We start from the raw sequence: 23,090 nt of genomic DNA on the forward strand, positions 1-23,090 counted from the left end.
AGCAATTCATCACACACAAGCGAGCCTCGATACGATTAACAGTTGATTTCAACTGAGCCCATGGAAGCCAGAAGACAATGCGCTAAAAGGAAAAACTGTCAACCAAAATTCTACCTGGCAAAAACGATCCTTGAAAATGGAGAAATTAAGGCATTCCGAGATAAAAGCTGAGAGAGTTTATTGCTAGCAGACTTTCCTTACAAGAAATGCTAAAGAGGGTACTTCAGGCTGAAATGAAAGAACACTATACGATAACTCCACATGAAGAAATAAAGAATTCTAGTAAAGGTAACTACATAGGTAAATATAAATATTTTTATTTATAACTTCACTTTTTCCCAATCTAATTTAAAAGACAAGTGCATAAAACAATAATTATAAGTCTATATTGATGGGCACACAATTTATAAAGATATAATTTGTGTCAACAATATAAAGCAGGGAAAAAGGTATACAGGTAGAAAGTTTTTATATACTATTAAATTTAATAGTGGTATTAATATAAGTGGTATTAATATAAAGTAGATTTTTTTTTTTTTATAAATTAAGATGTTACTTGTAATACCCAAGGTAACCATTAAGAACATATATTGCAAAAGAAAGAAAAAAAGAATTAAACTTAAAAATACCTATCTTACACAAATGAAGGCATTAAGGAGAAATTGGGGAACACAACCATATAAGACATATAGCAAAAAAAAAGAATTGAAGGAAGAATTAGACAGTTCTACAACAGCTGAAGACTCCAACATCTTACTTTTAATAATGGATAAATAAACTAGACAGAAGATCAGGAAGAATACAGAAGACTTGAACAACACTATTAACCAAGAAGACCTAACGGATCTCTATAGAACATTCCACTCAACAATAGCAACCATTCTTAAGTACACATAAAAATTTGTCCAGGACGGACAATATTAGACCTCAAAACAAATCTCAATGAAGTTTATAATACCAAAATAATACAAAGTATCTTCTCTAATCACAATGGGGTGAAGTTACAAATCAGTAATAGAAAATTTGGAAAATTCGTAAATATGTAGAGATTAAACAACATATTCCTAAGTAACCAGCGGATATAAAGGGAAATTAGAAAATACTTTGAGGGGAACAAAAATGAAACACAACATACCCAAACTTACAGAATGGAGCAAAAGTAATGTTCAAGGAAAAATTTATAGATGTAAATGCCTACAATTAAAAAAGAAAGATATCAAATTGATAATCTAACCTTTTACCTTAAGCAACTAAAAAATGGCAGACTAAATTCAAAACAAGCATAAAGAAGGAAATAATAAAGGTCAGAGTTTTAGCCAATTGACATATGAAGGATGCTCAAGGTCACTAATTATCAGAGAAATGCAAATTAAAACTACAATGAGATATCACCTCACACCTGTCAGAATGGCTATTATTAATAAATCAAAGACCAATAAGTATTGGCGAGGATGTGGAGAAAAGGGAACCCTCATACACTGTTGGTGGGACTGCAAATAGCTATAGCCACTATGGAAACAGTCTAGATGTTCTCAAAAAATTACAAATGGATATACCTTTTGACCCAGCAATTACACGTCTGGGTATGTATTCAACGAAAACTAAAACAATAATTTGTAAAGATCAATGCACCCCTATGTTCATGGCAGCACAATAGCCAAGATATGGAAGCAATCTAAACGCCTATCAACAGATGGCTGGATAAAGAAGTTATGGTTCATATATACAATGGAATATTACTCAGCCATTAAAAAAAAAAAAACGAAATCTTATCATTCACAACAACATGGATGGACCTAGAGGTTATTATGCTGAGTGAAATAAGTCAGACAGAGAAAGATAAACACCACATGATTTCACTTATATGTGGAATCTAAGGAACAAAAAGAACAAGCTAATCAAAAACAGACTCGTAAAGACAGTGGACTACTTGAAACTAGTTAAAAAAAAGAGAGTCACAAATATAGAGGACAATCTGGCTATGGGGGGTTGGGAGGCTGGGAGAGGGGTGAAGGTTTGAAGTACAAATCAGTAGTTGACAGACGGTCACGAGAATGGGGAGCATGGCATAGAGAATGCAGTTAGCATTTATGTAATGCCTAGGTGTAGAGCCAGAGGAGATAAAGAGCAATCAGGAGGATTGTTTTATAAACTATATAAGTGTCTAACCAATGTACTGTATATTTGAAACTAAAAATAAAATTAAATTTAAAAAAAGATTAGAGTTATAATAAGAACTAGAGAATAGAAAAACAAGAGAGAAAATTAATGAAACAAAAGTTGGTTCTTCAAAAATATCAACAAAATTGATAAACCTTTAGCTAGCTGACCAAGACAACAGAGAGAAAATTCAAATCATTAATTAGGAATATAATTAGGGACATTACTACCAACCTTACAGAAATGAAAAGGAATATAAAAGAATACTATGAGCAATTTATATGCCAACAAATTAGATAACCTAGATGAAATAGACAAAATCCAAAAAACACAAACTATCAATACTGACTCAAGAACAGAAAATCTGAATAGAGTATAAAGAGATTGAATCAGTAATCAAAAATATTCCTATAAGTAAAAGTCCAGGGCTAGATGATTTCACTAGTGAATTCTACCACACATTTAAAGAATTAATGTCAATCTTCCAAAAAAAAAAATTAAAAAGGAGAGAATACTTCTTAACTCATTCTGTAAAGCCAGTATTATCTGGATTCCAAAGCCAAAGACATGACAAGAAATGAAAACTATATCCCAATATCTCTTATAAATATTGATTAAAAAATCCTCAACAAAATACTAGTAACCTGTCCAGCAGCATAATAAAAGGATTATACACCTTGGTCAAGTAAGATTTTCCCCAAGAATGCAGGGTTAGTTCAACCTATAAAAACCAATCAAGGTAATGCCATGTTAACAGAATGAAGAAAAAAACAATTATCATCTCAATAGATGGAGAAAAAGAATTTGACATAAATCAATACCCTTTCATGATAAAACAAAACAAAACAAAACAAAACAAAAAAAGCACCCAAGAAACTAATGGTATACAGGAATCTTCTCAAACTATAATAGGAATCTATGAAGAACTCACACATATCACATTTAATGGTGAATGACAGAAACCTTTCCTTTTATGATCAGGAAGAAGACAAGGATCTCTGTTCTTATCTTCCTACTTAATATCCTACTGAAGTTCTAGCCAGGGTGATTAAGCAAGAAAAATAAATAAAAGGCAGACTGGAAAGGAAGAAAGAAAATTATTTCTATTCACAGAAAACATGATCTTAGTAATGCAAGACTTATACACTGAAAAGTATAAAACATTGACAGAAATTATAGAAAACCTAAATAAATGGAAAGATAACTCATTTTCACGGACTGGAAAAGTTAATATTATTAGGATGCCAATAGTTCCCAAATTAATCTACATTGCACTGCGATCACTATAAAAATTCCAAGCATCTTGAGTGATGTCAAAAGCATGGTGGAGTGACAAATGTCTTCGATCTTCCCCCTTGAAATAACAATAAACTAAATATCTAAAACTCAAATAACACTTAACCTGCACGCAAGCGTGTCTGAGTGAGTGATCTGCTCATAAGAGCTTCCAGAGTTCAGAACTATGGGAGTCTGGGAGGTAGATTGGGAGGAACAAAGAAGCTGTCTCTTGCAGCCCAGGCTTCCTGTAGGAGGGGGAGGAGAGAAACTGTGGCCAGTTCCCCAAACCGGCCTGCCTGAGGAATCTGTGAGTTCCAATGGAGCCTAGGGATCAGAGCGGGAACTATGTGTGAAGGGGCAACAGCTGGGTCTTAGCAGCTGTGGTTGCGAAGCACTAAGCTGAGACACAGCGACTAGCAGCAACCCCCACCCACCAACCCAAGCACGCCCTCTTTTCACCTCATATCTTCCCAGACATAGCATCACGGAGCCCAAGGAGAATTTAAGCAAATGCTACCAAAACAAAAATCCACTCTAGGTACCACTGACAGTGGCTGGGACCAAGGGTAGCAACCGTGACTTGAATATTTGGTCAGAGAGAAAAAAAGTCATTGCTAGTCTCAAAGCAAGGATCCAAGAGGTTTGGATGGCATCTACTGGAAATCAAAAGAAAACAACTTCTTAGCAAAAGGCTAGAGAGACTTCAGTATAATAAATCTCCTTTCTGGAAAAAAAAAAAAAAACAAAAAAAAACCAGAATACACTCCTATTCATGTGCAAGTGGAGAAATAGTCCACTAAACACCATGAACAACCAGGGTGACAAGGTAACTCAGAAAAAAAGAGAAAAATCTACAGAAAATAAGCTTAAAGACATGGAATTATGCAAATTAAATGATGCAGAATTCAGGATTGTATTTCTGAAAAAACTCAGTGTGATGCAAAATAACTCAGATCAACAATTCCAGGAATTGAGAAAAAAACAAGCCAGCAGAATAAGTTTTTAGCAAAGAGACTGAAACTCTAAAAAAGAACCAAACAGAACTTCTGAAGATGAAGAACACACTAAAAGAGATGAAGAGTGAAATAGCAAGCTTAGAAAGTAGAGTTGACCAAATGGAGAAAAGAATCAGTGTTATTGAAGATGGAAATCTAGAAATAATTCAGAAGGAAGAAGAGAGAGATTGGTGAATGAAAAATAATGAAAGAGAAATACAAGAATTAGCTGACACCATTAGGAAGGCAACAGAAGAATAATGGGTATTCTAGAAGAAGAAAAGGAGAAAGGATCAGAGATCATATTCAGATAAATAGTTGACAAGAATTTCCCAAATCTAAAGAATGAACTGGAGCTTTGAATCCAAGAAACTAACAGAACACCCAATTATCTTAACCCAAAAAGGCCTTCTCCAAGACACATTATATTAAAATTATCAAAAATCAATGACAAAGAAAGAATTCTCAAGGCAGCCAGAGAAAAGAAGATGGTAACCTATAAAGGAAAACCCATTAGACTATCTTTGAACTTTTTAGCACAAACCTTACAAGCAAGAAGAGAACCAAATATACAAACTATTAAATGAAAGAAATTATCAACCAAGAATAATGTATCCAGCAAAGCTCTGCTTTAGATTATGAAGAATAAATAAAGATCTTTACAGACATACAAAAGTTGAGGAAATTCTCTACTATGAGGCCTGCATTACAGGAAATACTGAAAGGGGTCAGCTCACCTGAAACAAAATGACAAAAAAATACATAACTATGAATAAGGTGACTAGCAGGCAAACAGAAGCAGAGTAGTGTAACCCTTATTAAGAACAGGGTATTATAGGTTTAAACAATAAGAAGAGAATTGCTATTGCAAAATAGTAATGAATGTTCAGCACACATAGAAACAATATGAGATAACAACAGAAAAGGGGAGAAATCAAAGATCTAAATTCACAAAGGGGGATGGAGATAAGACACATGCAGAAGAAAATGGACATGTACATATATATCTATATCCATATCTATATCTATAGATTGTTATATAGATATAGATTATTATATATATATATACACACACACACATATATATAACTATTCTTTACATATTCATAATAGTAATCACACACAGAAGATCCAGAACTGAAATACATGACATAAAACAAGAAGGACCAGAGGGAAAATCCAGAAAACCTACCAAAGTTAAATAATAGATAGAAACACAAGGACAAGGAAACAATGGAAATACCAAACTACCAGAAAGCAAAAGATAAAATGGCTATAGGAAAACCTCATATTTTAATAATCACCCTAAATGTAAATGGACTGAACTCACCAATAAAAAGGCACGGAGTTGCAGATTGGATCAAAAAACAAAACCTAACCACATGCTGCCTCCAGGAGACACATCTCAGTTCCAATACAAATATAGACTCAAAGTGAAAGGGTGGAAAATAATATTTCAAGCAAATGGCTTTCAGAGAAAAGTGGGAGTAGCGGTACTAATATCAGATGAAACAGACTTCAAAATAAAACGGTAAAGAAAGATACTGAGGGACACTTCGTAATGATAAAGGGAATCATGCATCAAGACGACATAACACTTATTAATATCTATGCCCTCAATCAGGAAGCTCTGAAATATATAAAGCAATTACTAACAGAACTAAAGGGAAAAACAGAACTAAACACTTTCATATCCCACTGTCAGGTATGGACAGACCATACAAACAGAAAATCAATAAGGAAATAACATCTTTAAATAACACATTAGATCAACTGGACATAATTGACATTTATAGAGCCCTTCATCCCAAAACAGCTGCTTATACATTCTTCTCTAGGGCACATGGAACATTCTCAAGGATGGACCACACATTGGGACACAGAGATAGCCTCAACAAATATAAGAGGGTTGAAATCATACCAGCTATATTCTCTGATCATAATGCTTTGAAGCTGGAGATCAACTGTAAAAAGAAAGCGAGAAGAAACACAAAAACATGGAGATTAAACAACATGCTACTGAAAAATGGGTCATAGAAGAAATTAAAAAAAAAAAAGAGATCAAGGGATAAATAGAAAGGAATGCAATGATAACACAGCATATCAAAACTTTTAGGATACAGCAAAAGTGGTAATAAGAAGCAAGTTCATATCTTTATAGGCCTATCTAAAAAAAAAAAAAAAAAAAAAAAAAATGAGCCCAAATAAACAACCTAACACTTCATCTTAAAAAAACTAGAAAAGAAAGAACAAATGAAGCTTAAAATCAGCAGAAGGGAGGAAATAATCAAAATTAGAGCAGAATTAAATGAAATTAAAAATAAAAACAACAACAAAAAAATAGAAAAAATAAATGTAACTAAAAGCTGGTTTTTTTAGAAGATTAATAAAACTGACAAACCCCTGGCTAGACTCACTGAGAAAAAAGAGAAAGGACAAAAATAAACAAAATCAGGGATGAAAAAGAAGTTATGACAGATACTGCAGAAACACAAAGGATCACATAAGAATACTATAAAAAAGTATATAACACCAAATTTACTAACTTAGAATAAATGGACAAGTTCTTACAAATATACAATCTTCCCAGACTAAATCAAGAAGAACTGGAAAATCTAAATAGACCAATCAGCAGTATGGAAATTGAAACAATCATCAAAAACCTACCAAAAAAAGTCCAGGACCAGACAGCTTCACCAGAAGATTTAATACCCATTCTCCTCAAACTTTTCCAAAAAAATTCGAAGAGGAGGCAATATTTCCTACCTCATTTTTTGAGGCCAATATTACCCTGATACCAAAACCTGGTAAAGATAACACACAAAAAACCTACAGACCAATATCTCTTATGAATACAGATGCAAAAATCCAAAATAAGATACTAGTGAACCGAATACAACAACACATTAAAAATATTATATTACATGATCAAGTGGGCTTCATCCCAGAGGCATGGAGTTGGTTTACCATATGCAAATTGATTAATGTGATATACCACATAAACAAAATAAAGAATAAGAATCTTATGATCATATCAATAGATGCAGAAAAAGCCTTTGACAAGATACAGCATCCATTTATGATCAAAACAATTAATAAAATAGGTATAGAAAGAAAGTACCTCAACATAATAAAGGCCACATCCGACAAACCCTAAGCTAACATTATCCTTAATGGTGAAAAACTAAAAATCTTTTCTATAAGATCGGGAATAAGACAAGGCTATCCACTATCACCATTGTTATTTAATGTAACATTGGAGGTCCTAGCAAGTACAATCAGGCAAGAGAAAGAAATAAAAGGCATTCAAATAGGAAATGAAGAAGTCAAACTGTCACTATTTGTGGATGACATGATTCTCTATATAGAAAACCCTAAAGACTCTACAAGAATATTACTAGAAATAATAAACAAATACAGTAAAGTTTTAGGATACAAAATCAATGTTCTAAAATCCACAGAATTCCTATACTCTAATAATGAATTGTCAGAAAAAGAAAGGAAAAAAAATTCCTTTTGCAATTGCAACAAAAAGAATAAAATATCTAGGAATAAACCTAATGAAACATGTGAAGGACATATATAATGAAAACTATAAGACCTTATAAAAAGAAATTGAAGAAGACATAAAGAAATAGAATAATAGTCCATGTTCTTGGATGGGAAGACTCAACAGTTAAAATTACTTTATTGCCTAAAGCATTATACAGATTTAATGCAATCTCCATCAAAATCTCATCAGCACTTTTTAAAGAAATAGGACAAAAAAATCATCAGATTTGTATGGAAGCACAGAAGATCCCAAATCACCAAAGCCTTCCTGAGAAAAAGGAACAACGCTAGAGGCATCACTCTTCCCGACTTCAAATTATACTACAAAGCGACAGTAATCAAAACGGCAATGGTATGGGCAGAAAACAGACACACAGACCAATGGAACAGAACTGAGAGTCCAGAAGTAAACTCCTCACTTATACGGGCAAATAATTTTTGACAAAGGAGCCAAAAACATACAGTGAAGAAAGGAATGCTTCTTCAATAAATGGTGCTGGGAAAGCTGGAAAGCCTACAAAAGAATGAAAGTAGACTGTTGTCTATCATCACGCCAAAATTAACTCAAAATGGATTAAGGACATGAATGTAAGACCTGACAATAGAAGAAAAGATAGGAACTAAACTCATGAACCTTGGACTTAAAGAGGATTTCATTAATTTGACCTCAAAGGCAAGGGAATTAAAAGCAAAAATAAATGAATGCAACTTTATCAAACTAAAAAGCGTCTGCACAGCAAAAGAAACTTAACAAGGCAAAGAGACAACCATCTGAATGGGAAAATAGGTTTGCAATCAGCGCCTCCAATAAGAGCCTAATATCCAAAATATACAAAGAACTCAGACAACTCAATAACAATTAAAAAATGGGCAGAGGACCTGAACAGACACTTCTCCCAAGAAGACATACAAATGGCCAACAAACATATGAAAGGATGCTTATCAACACTAGCTATTAGGAAAATGCAAATCAAAACTACAATGAGATACTATCCACATTTTCTAGAATGGCTATTATCAACAGGAAAAGCAATAACAAATGTTGGATAGAATGTGGAGAAAAAGGAACCCTTATACACTGCTGGGGGGAGTGCAAACTGGTACAGCCACTATGGAAAACAGTATGGAGGTTTCTCAGAAAACTAAGGATTGATCTACTATATGATCCAGCAATCCCTCTACTGGGTATTTACCCAAAAGACTTGAAAACATTTATCCGAAAAGACATATGCACACCTATGTTCATAGCAGCATTATTCACGGTGGCCAGGAAATGGAAGCAACCGAAGTGTCCTACGATAAATGATTGGATAAAGAAGCTATGGTACATATAGACAATGGAATGTTACTCAGCTATAAGAAGAGATGAAATGCTGCCACTTGCAACAACATGGATGGACCTCACGATAATCATGCTAAGCGAAATAAGCCAGACAGAAAAAGTTGAAAACCACATGATATCACTTATATGTGGGACAGAAATCTAAAAGCTACAAACAAACATGACAAGAAACAGAGACTCGTGGACATGGACAATAGACTAGTGGTTACCAGAGAGTAGGGAGGAAGGGGGAGGTAGATGGGCTAAAAAGGGTCAAATATGTGGTGACAGAACTCTAACTATGGGCAGTGACTATACAATGCAATATATATGACTTAGGTTAAATTGTACACTTAAGCTGATTGGATTTTGTTAATCAATGTCACCATAATAAAAAAAAAAGTTAGAAAAGAAACTGGAACTCAAAAAAAAAATTCCTTTTTTTTTTTGAGTTCCAGTTTCTTTTCTTTCTTTTTTTTTTTTTAGCAGAAATGGAAAAATTGATCCTAAAATTCATATGAAAATGCATGGAATCTAAAATAATCAAAGTTATTTGAAAAATTAAAAGTTAGAGTATTCACATTTTTCAATTTCAAAACTTAAAACGAAGCTGCAATAGTCAAAACAGTGTGGTACTGACATTAAGAATAGACATACTGATCATTAGAACAGAATTAAAAGTATAGAAATAAACTTGTACATCTATTGTCAATTAATTTTTGATGAGTGCCAAGACCATTCACTAGGGAAATAATAGACTTTTCAACAAATGGTTCTGGAGTAACAGGATACCACATGCAAAAGAATGAATTTGTACCCCTACTTCATATCGCACACCAAAAATAACTCAAAATTGAACAAAGACACAAATATAAAAACTAAAACTATAAAATTCTTAAAAGAAAACAGAGTTAAATCTTTATGATCTTGGGTTTGACAAAGGATTCTTAGATATGACGATAAAAGCATGATCAGCAGAAGAAACAGACTTCATCATAATTAAAAACCTTTGTGGATCGAAGGACAAAAACAAATTGAATAGACAAACCATAGAATGGAGAAAAATATTTTCAAATTATATATCTCATAAGATAATTGTATCTAGAATATATGAAGTTTTACAATATAAAATAAAAAGGCAAATAACCTAAACAAAAATAGGAAAGGATCTAGACAGACATTTCTCCAAGAAAGATATACAAATGGACAACAAGCACATGAAAAGATGCTAAATATCATTAGTCCTCAGGGAAATACAAATCAAAACCACAGAGAGATACCACTTCATATCAACCAGGAGGCTAGAATAAAAAATTCTGGTAATAACAAGTGTTAGTGAGGATATGAAGAAATCTGAATCCTCATACACTGCTGGTGGAAATGTAAAATTGTGTAGCTGCTTTTGAAAACAGTGGCAATTCCTCAAAATAGAGTTGCCATATGACCCAGCATATACCCCAAAGACTTGGAAACATATATTCACACAAAAACTTGTATATAAATCTTTATAACAGCATTATTCATAGTAGTTAAAAGTTATAGCCAAATCAAATGTCCATCAATGGATGAATGGATAAACAATATGTGGTTTATCCATATAATGGATCATTATTCAGTCATAAAAAACAAAGAAGTACTGATACATACTATAAGTTGGATAAACCACAAAAACATAACACTAAATGAAATAAGCCAGTCACAAAAAAAACACATATTATATAATTTTCATTAACTGAAAATCTAGAATTGAGAACTCTATAGAGACATAAAGCAGATTAGCTATTACTTAGGACTGGTGAGTGAAAATGGGGTAGGCAGGGTTATGGTGATGACAGCCAAAGTGTACAGGTTTTTCTTCTGAGGTGATGAAAATATTCTGGAATTGATTATGTTACTAGCTGCACATACTTGTCAATATAATAAAAACCACTGCATTGTACATTTTAAATGGATGGATTGTATACGTGGATTATATTTCAATATAGTTATTTATTAAAAAGGATACATAATAAAATGAAAAGGGAAGAAATGAAGTAATAATACATGCTACAACAGAGAAGAACCTTGAAAACATTATGCTAAGTGAAAGATGTCAGATGCAAAAGACCACCTATTATATTATTCAATTTATGTGAAATGTCAAGAATAGGTAAATTCATAGAGGTAAAAAGTAAATTAATGTATTTGAAGTGCTGTGAGGAGTGGGTAATGAAGAGTGAGTGCTTAATTGGTACAGGGTTTCATTTTGGGATAGTGAAAATATTCTGGAATTAGGTAGTGATAATGGTTGCAGAACATCGTGGATGTACTAAAACCCATGAATTGTACATTTTTAAACAGTTAAAACAGTGAATTTTCTATCATGTAAATTATTCTCAAAACAAATTAATTCCCCCCCCCCCAAATAAATGTCATGAAGTCATTTTGCCTATAACCAATAATGGAATATAGCCATTCATCACGGTTGTGATAAATCAATTAGCAACACTCCTACCTCATCACCTTGGCATTTACTGTTCCTTTCCCTGGATGAACTTTCCTACTCTTTCTTCCTTCAAAATTCTATCCATCCTTCAAAATGCAGCTCACATGCCACTTCCTCCATGAAGTCCATAATTTCCCATGTTGAAGGACATTTCTGTCTCCTCTGCATGGTCCTGGCACATTGTCTGTACAGCTAATCTGGTACTTAATGCATATTCATTACTCTTGTGCACATCTCTCTCCCATATTTGGTATAAATACTTTTAAGGGCAAAGTGAATTTCACGTATCGCTGTATCCTCCTCAAGGTTGAATGCCATGCCTGACACTCATTGATCATTCTTAAATTAAATTAAAGCAATAAAGATAATGCTTCCAAAACCTGTTTCCATTATGTACCTTCACACAAACAATTGTACTAATGCAAAAATTCTTCAGAATGTAATGAATTTACACAAAACAACTTGAGGAGAAGATATTCTTTCAAAATCTAGTCACTAGAGAAATCTCTTTTTCTACTTATTGGATATAATGAATACTGAAATATTAAATTTAGTTCACAGGAACAAAAATGTCAACTTTCAACTTTTGTGAGAACCATTTTAGCCTTAAGTACTTAACAGAATAGAATATTAAATAATCTTCATGATAGAGTTATTTCAAAAACGTCAACCAAAAAATACGGAGTTCAATAAAATAGGAGGACCACAGTACTCTGCCATGGACACAATTTCCACAATGTTTATAGCCACAAGACTGATACTTTGTAAGAATATAAAATTTTGGTTCTAAATTGCAAGCCTCTTTGTGCCTTACTTTGAGAAATAAAAATCTGAGCAGTAACAATATTTGCACCCTCATTTGTTATCACCTCTCGTTCTATGGTCTTCCTCCTTAGCAACTTTTTGACGCTTGGGAGCTGCTTCTTTAACAACAGCGTAGCTTCATTCATTCTTCTGACTTGAGTGATTAAGAAAGATGGAACCTGGAAAAGAAAAATAGCTTGACTAGAAGGAAAACACTCGAATTAAACCGCCCCAGTAGATTGTCTTTGGTTATGGTAACTCCTTCTGGCCACTCAGAATCCTGGAACCAGGAACTGTGGCATCTATCCTTGTAAAGATTAGGAAAATCTAATAGGATTCTGTTTAACAGAGAGAATGTGTTCAGGAGCAGCCCTTAAAGAATGTGCAAAGTTGCCACAGGCAACCTGGGATTATATCCTTGTATTTTCTCCCTGTAACTAAGGGCACTGCCTGCTCATGGAGCCTATATGTTCCCTGGGTGCTGGCTGACTTCCAAGGACTACGTCCCAGTCATCACACTGTTACTCACCTTCCATAAAATTTTTTGGTACTTAAGCATTAGGCGGATGATATGAGCTGCAGTGCTTGCTAACAGTAATTCTTCAGGATCAGAATGTTTGCTTCTACTGAAAAAAAGGTTTGGTGCCATTACAGTAGAAATATTCCATATACTCATTCGGTTTTTTGATTCGTTGGCAATCACTTTATTGAAGAATGTCATGAGGGCCTAAAAAGAAACAGCATTCTGTCATATAAATGTAAATTATCAAAAGGCACCACTGATTGCTACCATTTATTTCCAAACCCATTCACAGTGCCTCTGGAAAACTGTCAGAATATTGTCAGAAGTATAGAATTGTTAAATGTCATGTTTCCCCTTTACTTGATTAAAAGTGCTAATGAGAAATGTGAAGAGTTTATTCAATTCTGTTTCATCAAAATAGCTTTATTTTTATGGAATTAATTATACTGGAGTCCATATAAGTAATAATTTGCATTTTCTTATTTTCTATTATCCTAAACAAGTTTGACAGATATTAAAATTAAATAGAAAACTAGGAAAACACTGCAGCTCAGAAAAACATGAAATGCAGTTTTGTTAAGAAGAAAAGTAATTCTAAAATACACTCTAAAGCATTATTTTAAAAAAACTACTGTGTCCTCAAGAAAGAAAAACCTGTTAAAAATGAATACGTTATTCCTTAGCCCAAATGTAAACACAACTGAAAATTTAAAAATTTAAATTTTGAGGTGGTTGTTTTCTATTGCTTTTCAATTTTGGAATCTTTGGCAGACCAAAGTAAAATGCCTACATGCAGCTGTTTTCAGCATTAAAACAAAAGATTTGAGAAAGCTTAATAAAAGTTTGGCTGAGCAACCAAAGTATAGATGCTTATCAGATCTTCTGAAATTCACCATGAAGACTGAAATCCTAAAAGGAGATGCTTTTTAGTTTTCTGAGTTTGAAGTCTGCTACAGTATTTGTAATGAGAAAATGGATAGCACATAATAGTAATAATAGTTAACATTTATTTGACAGTTTATTGTGAGCCAGACATTATTCTTAGTACTTTATATATCTAATCATTTTATCATCAGTCCAAATCCTGTGAGGTAGGCACTATTATTAATATAGTTTTACAGATGAGGAAACTAAGGTGGGAAGGATTGATAGCTTTGCCCAGCATCAGTTCACTAAGTGGGAAAGCGAATATTTGAACCAAAGAAATTTGATTCTTGAGCCAGAGGTCTGGATCTCTATAGCACACCAACTTCAATCTTAGTTCCAGTCATAATGTAGAGTGGGAGGGGAGAGGGGGAGAGGGGGAGAGGGAGAGGGGGAGAGAGAGAGAGAGAGAGAGAGAGAGGAGGAAGAGAGAGGGGGAGAGAGGGGAAGAGAGGGGGAAAGAGAGAATGAATTTCTTTACCTGTTTCATAATGTTTTTTTGATGATCTTCTGATAAAAATATCTTGAATTATTTGATAATTGCTGTATTCACAGTTATATGAAAGGGTAGATAACATTTTGACCCAGAGACCAGATGCATTTTATTTTTGAATAAAAGAACACTGTTTAGATAAAGCCTAAAAGAAAGCTAATAAATTTCCAGTTTTTGAAAAATTACTGAACTGTATTAGGAGATATTCACATCCTTGGGTTGAGAATGTAATATAATCAACATATATTATAATTAACACAGATGTTACATTTTCAAATATAGGAGGAAAAGTCCTAACCAAAATGAAATGTCTGATAAGAGGTAGCATTAAGAATTATTTTGTTTTTAGAATTATGTTTACTGGCCTCAAAATTATTGGCTCTTTCCAACTCAGCTTTATCTCATTTCAAAGATTGTCAACACCTGTTGTACATATAACAAATTTCCTACAGTATACAGAAGCATTATCAAAATAGCAGGAGAAATTTTAATTTTTACCAACATACGGCAAATAAATTTAAAATAAAGGGAGGGATATTTGGAGTGAAGAACTAAGATATAGGATTCTATCAAATGTCCTACTATATGTTAATGGAGAAATCACTCTGAGCTTCATTTTCCTAATCCGTAAAATGGCAGAGTTCTATCAGGTAATCTCTAAAATTCAGAGATTGTAGAATTCTTTAAAGTGATCTCGTAAATTGTAAGGCATGAACATTTACAATTTTTATTTAAGTCAGTGATTTCAAATTTCTTCCCCAAGGACACTCATCAGATCTTTTGCCAGTAGACCGAAGTGGGCAACTGAGGACTAAATTTTATAAGAGATTTATATTTTATTTTTACATAATAGTCTCATTTACTTCTGACATTATTTCATTTAAGTCTTTTAACTCCAATTTTCCTACTCTTATCCCTAGGCTAGTCCCTGACATGTGGTAGACATTCAATATCTCTTAATAGATTGAATGAATTAAACTGAAATGTTCAAGGAATATTCCAAAATTTACATTCTTTCTTGTCTTCCTCAGAGGAACAGCAGTGGGAATGTGGAAAGGCAATAGGTTCGTAGCACGCTCAGCTGGCTTAGAGAGCTGTCATCTCAGTTTTCATTTTTTCACCTGAGCCATTTCCTCTGACCAATAGAGCTAATGACAGATGATAAGATCAATAGAACATACCTGGGCTGTGTCCCTGTTGGCATCAGGCAGTGCCATGACCATGAGGTGTAAAGCTTGAAACTGTACTTTGATGTGAGGCCCTCCTAACAAGAAAACACAAATAATCACACATTTGGAACACCACTGACAGCATTTCTTGCTAACATCTGGTGGCAAAGAAGGTTCCTGACAGCTCTCGGTGGTAAGGACTTAGTTTTTGTTCCCAACAATGTAAATTTGTTTGCTTGGACAGACACTTCACTCTGTCAACTCCCCTTTCACATCCCATGATGCCATTGCTGAGGCATGTGGCCAAAAAGATCCTCAAAATAATCCTGGGTTTGTATAACATTTCTTTTTTCAAAGTACTTTCACAGACCTGGCTTTATTTTTAAGCTATAAACAGAAGGCCTGAAGCTCAATTCAAGAGAAAATAAAATCTTGCTTCCATAAAAAGCAGCAGCAAAGTATAATTATTAGAAGCATAGACTGTAGAACCAGATTCAAATCCTGCATCTACTACTTAGTCACTGAGAGACGTTGGGCAGGCTGTTTAACTCCTCGTTACTTCCATTTTATCATCTATAACATGGGAGTAGCCATCATACCTACCTCACTGGGCTGTTATAAAGACGAAATGAGTTAAAACTCAAAATGGATTAGACTTCTACATAAGACCTGAAACCATAAAACTCCTAAAAGAGAACATAAGCACTAATCTCCTTGACACAGGTCTCGGCAATGAATTTTTAAATCTGACACCAAAAGTAAAAGCAACGAAGGAAAAATAAACAAGTAAGACTACATCAAACTGAAAAGCATCTGCACAGGAAAGGAAACCATCAACAAAATGAAAAGGTAACCTACTGAATGCGAGAAATATTTGCAAATTATGTATCCGATAAGGGGTTAATATTCAAAACATAAAGAACTCATATAGCTCAATAGCAAAAACCTCCAAACAATACAATTGAAAAATGGGCAGAAGATCAGAACAGACATTCTTCTAAAGAAGACATGCAGATGGCCAACAGGTACATGAAAAGATGCTTAACATCAAAAACCACCGTGGAAATGCTAATCAAAACCAGAGGTATCACTTCACACCTGTAAGAATGGCTATTTTCATAAAATCAAGAAAAAGCAAGTGTTGGCAAGGCCACGGAGAAAAGGGAACTTTTGTGCACTGTTGATGGAAGTGTAAATTGGTGCAGCCACTATGGAAAACAGTATGAAGCTGTGTCAAAAAATTAAGAACAAATTCATCATATGACCAGCAATTCCACTTCTGGGTATTTACCAGAGGAAAACAAAAACTAACTCGAAAAGACATATGCACCTCCACATTCACTGCAGTATTATTTACAAAAGCCAATATATGGAAACAATCTAAGTGCCCATCAATGGATGAATAAATAAAGAAAATGAGGTGTGTGTGTGCGTATACACACATATATACACATACTATACACACACAAAGGAATATTATTCAGTCATAAAAAGTGAAACCTTGGCATTTGTAACAACATGGCTGGACTTTGATGGCCTTATACTAAATGAAGTAAGTCATACAGAGAAAGACAAATGCTATATGACCTCTCTTATATGTGGAATTTAATCTAAAAATTATCCCCCCCCCAAAACTTCCCAACTTCACAAAACCAAGCTCATAGATACAGAGAACGGATATGAAAAAAAATTTACTAAAACCTACTTAAGGTTTGTGATTTGGACAACTATATAAAATCCATTTGTAAATGCTCATATTATATTTTTGTGGGGTTTTGAGTCATGCCCTACCTTTACAGTTTTACCTAGGTTGTGATAATTACAGAAATGATACGGTTTAGTCAACTGTTAAGTCTCCCAAGGGAAATTTTCCCACCAATATTTTTGAAAAATTTGGATGTATTTTCCTTTGCCATTGTAGGTACTTTACGTAGCAAGTGCACCAAAGAGCTGGACATTCACCTGAGTACCACTGAGTAAATGTCTTAAAAATGTCTAAATCCATTGCTGTGTATGAGGCAGTGCCGAGATATACAAATTTTTACGTAGGAACAGATTGTTATATTTGGATTAGCAGTTCTTATTCAAATATGGATTCATGAAATCAGAGATGAAACCCTTTTCTAATACCCAGATAACGAAATCAATAAAGGGTGCTTTTGTGCTTAGTGGTTTACAGACAGAGTGACCCTTTTAGGTTCAGTGGGCTTTACTGCACAGCTAAAATTTCCTTTGTATGTTGGACTGCGTTTAAAAACTCAGTCCTTCATATTTGGCTGTCCTTCTGCTTCATATTTGGCTGTCTCAAGAAGTTAGAACACCTCTTTGTTTCCATATCATTACTGTAGTGGAAACTGTAACATGATGCCTGCTTCCCCCTTTAGGACTGAAGGACCTAGTCCATAGCTGTCAGCTCTTCCTCCAGTTGTTTTGTCTAAGGTCATGATATCTTCTCAGGTGTAGTTTACGTCCAGTGACTGACTGATTCAGTGTCAAAATGCTCAGCTTTCTCCCTGTAATGGGAAATGATCTGAAAGGCCACTCCAACTTTAGGGCTCTCCATAGGGTTATAAGAGGTTTGGGCTGAGGCGGCATTACCACCCAACCTTATCCTCTGCCCAATTCTGCTTCCTTTCCCTTCCCTTTCAGAAGTGTGGAATCCAAGTGTGCACTCTAATAAATGTTCTACACATACTAATTTGCTCTCAGATGCTGCTTCTGGGAAACCCAACAAAACCTCCATCATGAGCAACTGCTAAGGCATATCTATTATCAGCAAAGATGTTAACTTAAAACTTTAAATAAGGTAGCTTCTGTAAACAGGGTGCCTGGCACTAAAACATAAATAAATAAATGAGTTAGTATGTGTAGTGTTTACTTTAGTACTTGTAAATAGTTACCTCTATATGTGTTTGCTCCTGTTATGATTAATTTCACATATTCTAGGGAAGGTTGGTTATAGTTGGTTCTTTGCAGATTGTTGAGATTTTATTCCTTGACGATGACAGAAGATGGCGCCAGAGGGTTGGCATTTATACTTGTGCTCTCAATTCTGGCTCTTTTCCCATTTTAGGGAAGAGATTTTAGCAATTCTGTCCACCACTAGATAATCTGCAACCAGCTGTGCTGAAAATGTAGAGTTTACCACAGCATCCAGACTTTACTTTGTCTCTGTAGTCTCAAAATGGTCTCTTAGTGAGGAGTTCCTAGTAGGAAGCATTATGTTCTAAAATCCCTGGGGAGTCTTCAAGTTGAAGGAATCTATTTACATTTAATAGATAAAAGGCAGTCAGCTGCCTGTAAAGTTACTTAGCTTTACAGTAGTGGACACACTTCTGTCACAGGAGGCTGTGTGCATCCAAGTTAGTAGATGACTAATGTAAATAACCATGTAATGAAGGAACAGTTGGAAGGAGTATTTATAGAATTGTATCATATCGTCTTAACACAATCTCCATGTGGATTTCTAGAAATTTATGTCAAATTTATAAATAAAAATGACACAGGACCAGGATATTTTTAAAAATAGCTAATACATGTTGACATGAATTTACATGAATAATAGGAACTATCAGAAGCATATCTCAGTACAAAGTATTTAGGGACAGGGAAAGCATTATTTTAATGAGCAAACTGCAGACTACGAACTGTCTATAATCTTCCAATGCAACAACCCCTTCCCCTCCTTCCCCCAAAAAAACCTGGTGGGGGAAACAACATATGCAGACACAGATTCTGTATTTCCATTAATTTCAAAGAAATTATGAAGTTCCCTTTAAGATTAAAAATCTAAACTGGCAAATATTTCATTTTCATTTTATTTAGGAAACCTGGCCCTACACTGTTTTGTGGTTAATAGTTTCGTAGTTAAATCATTTGTTGCATCTTAGTTAAGAGTCTTTTTTTCCACCTGAGGTCACTATTTTCTCTAAACTTTTCATGAAAATATCTAAAGTTTGACTGATGAACTATTAGTCTTTCAATTTTATGATCAATTTTTGGGCCAACTTTGAAAAGAGAAAGTAATTACACTAGTGGAAATGACTCTATATTCTCCAAATTGTTTCAGAGTATAAAGAAGGGCAGTTTAAGCACACATACACACATGTCTAAAATTCTTTCCTTCAGAAAATCTCATCACAACTAGAGCTTACTCTAGGTGGCAAAAAGGCTATTTTCTCTGCTGGTAGCAGCCCAGAACTTTGGGCTTCCTGCAGGGTTGGCTGGTTTCAAATCATTCACTACAATAAAGTATTTTTCCCTTTCAAAGTCATACAAAAAAAATGTGGACTCCTCTGTGAACCTTTTAAGGATATTTTCCAGATTCTCTGCCTTCAATGAAGTTGTACTGGCTGCAGTCAGATAGGGAACAATAGAGTTGAGCAGTGGTCAGCAGTGGTCAACCTCTTTATATGAGATATGTCCTCTCAATTTGCCTATAGCCCTTTTCTATCCATGTAGAATCACCATTTATTTAACATGCTTACACAGCAGGTCCTCGAATAACAACTCATTCAACACTGTGTCATTCAACTTATAACATGGATGAGATGCCAGAGGAACTCAAGTCTTGTTTATATCAATTAGCCTATGGTAAAACTGGTTTCCCTACACATTGTTTCGCTTAAAGTCACAAAATCTATCAATGACAGCAAGTGAGGACCTACTGTACATATTTGGGTTTGTGACCCCCAAATTCCTCAGGTTAGTAGTCAAAGTCTTCACTATCTAGCCCCATTCTACTTTTCTAAATTTCTCTCTTGTCACAACCTCCAAAATATTCAACCCTTAGGCTGAAACCATGCCAAATTACTCCCTCATTGAAAATACAACACACTTTCCAGTTACTATACTTTTATCAAAGTACGTCACTTAAGGCCTAATCTATGTGACTTTGTAATTTTCAGAAATACTATGTGATATTATAATTTTCAGAGACAAAACATCTTCTGAGTAACATTTATTACATGCTACACCATCAGCGCAGGACCTCAGATTTAAAGAAAAGAGAAGGCTTATGTTTTTTGAAGGACTATTTATTACACACCAGACACCATTCTAGATGCCTTCCTTCAATACCCACAACAACCCTGCCATACAACTATTATCTGTAATTTATAGGCACAATAATGAAACTCAAAAAGGGTGACTGCATGGCTAACAGATGGTTGAACAGGAATTCAAATCTCGAGAGCCTGTTCTTTCTGTAAACCCCTCTGCCTCTTAAGGATTAAAAGACCCTCTAAATCATATCTATCAGACTTAGATACATGAATATATAAAGAGATGACTGTTTACCATCAAATACAATATTTCACCAAGCATTGCCTGGAAAGAGCAAATGCATACATTTTTGATCACATTTGATTATGCATCTTTTTTCTACTCTATGATACTTTATTGAGCTTATATTTTAGTCTGTTTATACTAAACGTTTTCCACCTACTTTCCATTAGAGTAATGAAGGCAGGTATATATTCCACAGGGAAGAGAGAAGTGGGTAGTTCTCTGAAAAATGCTTTCAACATCACTGCAGCTTCTCTATGGCACATTTTGTCCCATTTAAATTTATCAGCATTAAACTTGGCATCCAGTTCTTCACGGTATTGCTGCAAATCAAGAAAAACAGTCAATATTCAATGAGCTTTTACCATATGACCCCCTCTCTTTGAAAACTGTCATTACACACACTATTTTTGTAAATAGACTGAAAAGCCGATTTACAAGCCTAATTTTTTTCAACATGATTAAAGAACTGAACTAGTTATTTCTAAATAAATTTTTAAAAATGGATTTCTAAAATCTTTTTATAATAATGTTCAACTTGAAATTATTTGCTACTACTATACAAATATAAAAGTTCTTTACTTAGATCATAGTTTCATTTATATGGTTTTGGCAGAATACCACCTATCCCCACATAATAATGTAGTTAGATTTTGACAAAGCCTCCATTTCCGTTTTACTCATGACCTCTTCCTTTTGCCATCCTGGTCATCTATTTCTAAATTAGATCATGAATGTATGCCTCTCAGCTAGTTCATAACCAGAATGAGAAATATCCCAATAAAGGAACTCTGACCTCACTGCAACGTGCAGGCCAATGGCATCTTCCTGGAACAGTTTTATGCCAAGATATGCACATGTCTTCTACATGTTTGCATGCTTGGCAAATCTTTCATAAGGCTTAGAATACTGTGTAAAACTTTTTTAAAAAATCATTAAGCCTCCATAAATTCTACTTGAGTCATACATTTTACATTATCAATTCTATTGATTATCAGTGCCACCAATTCTCCATATTTCTTTTTCAAAGTCAAACTCATTTTCTACTGCTCCCTCGAACTACAGAGGCAGTTATAGTTAGTTCTCTGACTGACACTAACTGCTCCAAAAAGGATACTTAGGAAGGTAACATTGAAAACTCTCAGTCTTTTTAAGTCCTCTGCTTTATTTTCACGAGAAGCCCAATTCTTCCAGCCTTAAAATATTCATAGCCAGAGTCAATTTCCAAAGAGTAGCTCATTAACCAGACTAAAAATAAACACTCTCATGGCTCTCAGAGCCTGCCAAACATGGGGTGCCCTGGCAAGACACATCTCTTACAGAGAGACAGACATGATTCTGGGCCACCTGCTGATGACATCAAAAGGAGATTTTCTATCCTTGAGAAGCTCTCAATATAATAAGAATAATACTGCTAATCAATCACCTATTTGCTGATAAATATACTTTGTAAAGCATTGAAACATACATATAAAACTCTTCCTTGAATAAAATAAAGCACAGACTGGGCTCTAAGAAGGGGGGAGGATGCATGAGATCCATCCTTTGCCTTTAGGCATCTTTTGTCCAGTGGACAGAACTATTTCATGAACTCATAATACTAAAGTAGGGTGTTAAATACTGTACGAAAGACCATGTACTGGATATTATGCAATCATGAAAAAGAATCAAACTGTGATAGGGCAAAGTCTCGAGGACTAGTGAGGAGCCTGCCAGGGGAAGAGGAAATAGAAGGGTGTCAAAGATAGAAGAAACTGTTCAAGCAGTAATACAAATGCAAAGAGACCCAGTGGGTCTGGGGAACTCCCATCAGTTCAGTGTTGTTAGAGTATCATGGGCAAGAAGGAAAGTAAAGAGAGAGAAATGAGACTGAGGAGCAGAGCCAATCCTAAGGTGATTGCACTTCATTCTGTAGGTAATGAGGCAACACTGAACATTTCCAAGCAAGAGAATGACAGGGTGACATTTACCTTTTCTGATAACCAGATGCGAAAATGATTTGGGGGAAAGTGGTGCTTGGCACTGGTTAAGGAGTAGGCTAGAGGAGAAGAAACCAGTTATTGAGTTATGTACCATTTTTGGTGATGGATAATATAAGAC

General features: G+C 34.5%; 1 protein-coding gene across 4 annotated transcripts in view; it reads right to left on the reverse strand.

Annotated features, from left to right (window-relative positions):
* ARHGAP28 (Rho GTPase activating protein 28) overlaps positions 1 to 23,090 on the reverse strand; it is a 176,339-nt gene that overhangs the window by 17,409 nt on the left and 135,840 nt on the right. For all 4 annotated transcript variants that reach the window (XM_023534181.1, XM_023534180.1, XM_023534179.1 and 1 more), the window contains 4 exons: positions 21,151 to 21,313; positions 15,717 to 15,799; positions 13,125 to 13,322; positions 12,661 to 12,774 (listed from right to left, as the gene is read on the reverse strand). In XM_023534181.1, coding sequence (XP_023389949.1) covers positions 12,661 to 12,774; positions 13,125 to 13,322; positions 15,717 to 15,799; positions 21,151 to 21,313 — 558 coding nt within the window. The remainder of the gene's footprint in view (positions 1 to 12,660; positions 12,775 to 13,124; positions 13,323 to 15,716; positions 15,800 to 21,150; positions 21,314 to 23,090) is intronic.

This window comes from Pteropus vampyrus, unplaced genomic scaffold, assembly GCF_000151845.1.
Source record: "Pteropus vampyrus isolate Shadow unplaced genomic scaffold, Pvam_2.0 Scaffold122, whole genome shotgun sequence".
NCBI lineage: Eukaryota > Metazoa > Chordata > Mammalia > Chiroptera > Pteropodidae > Pteropus > Pteropus vampyrus.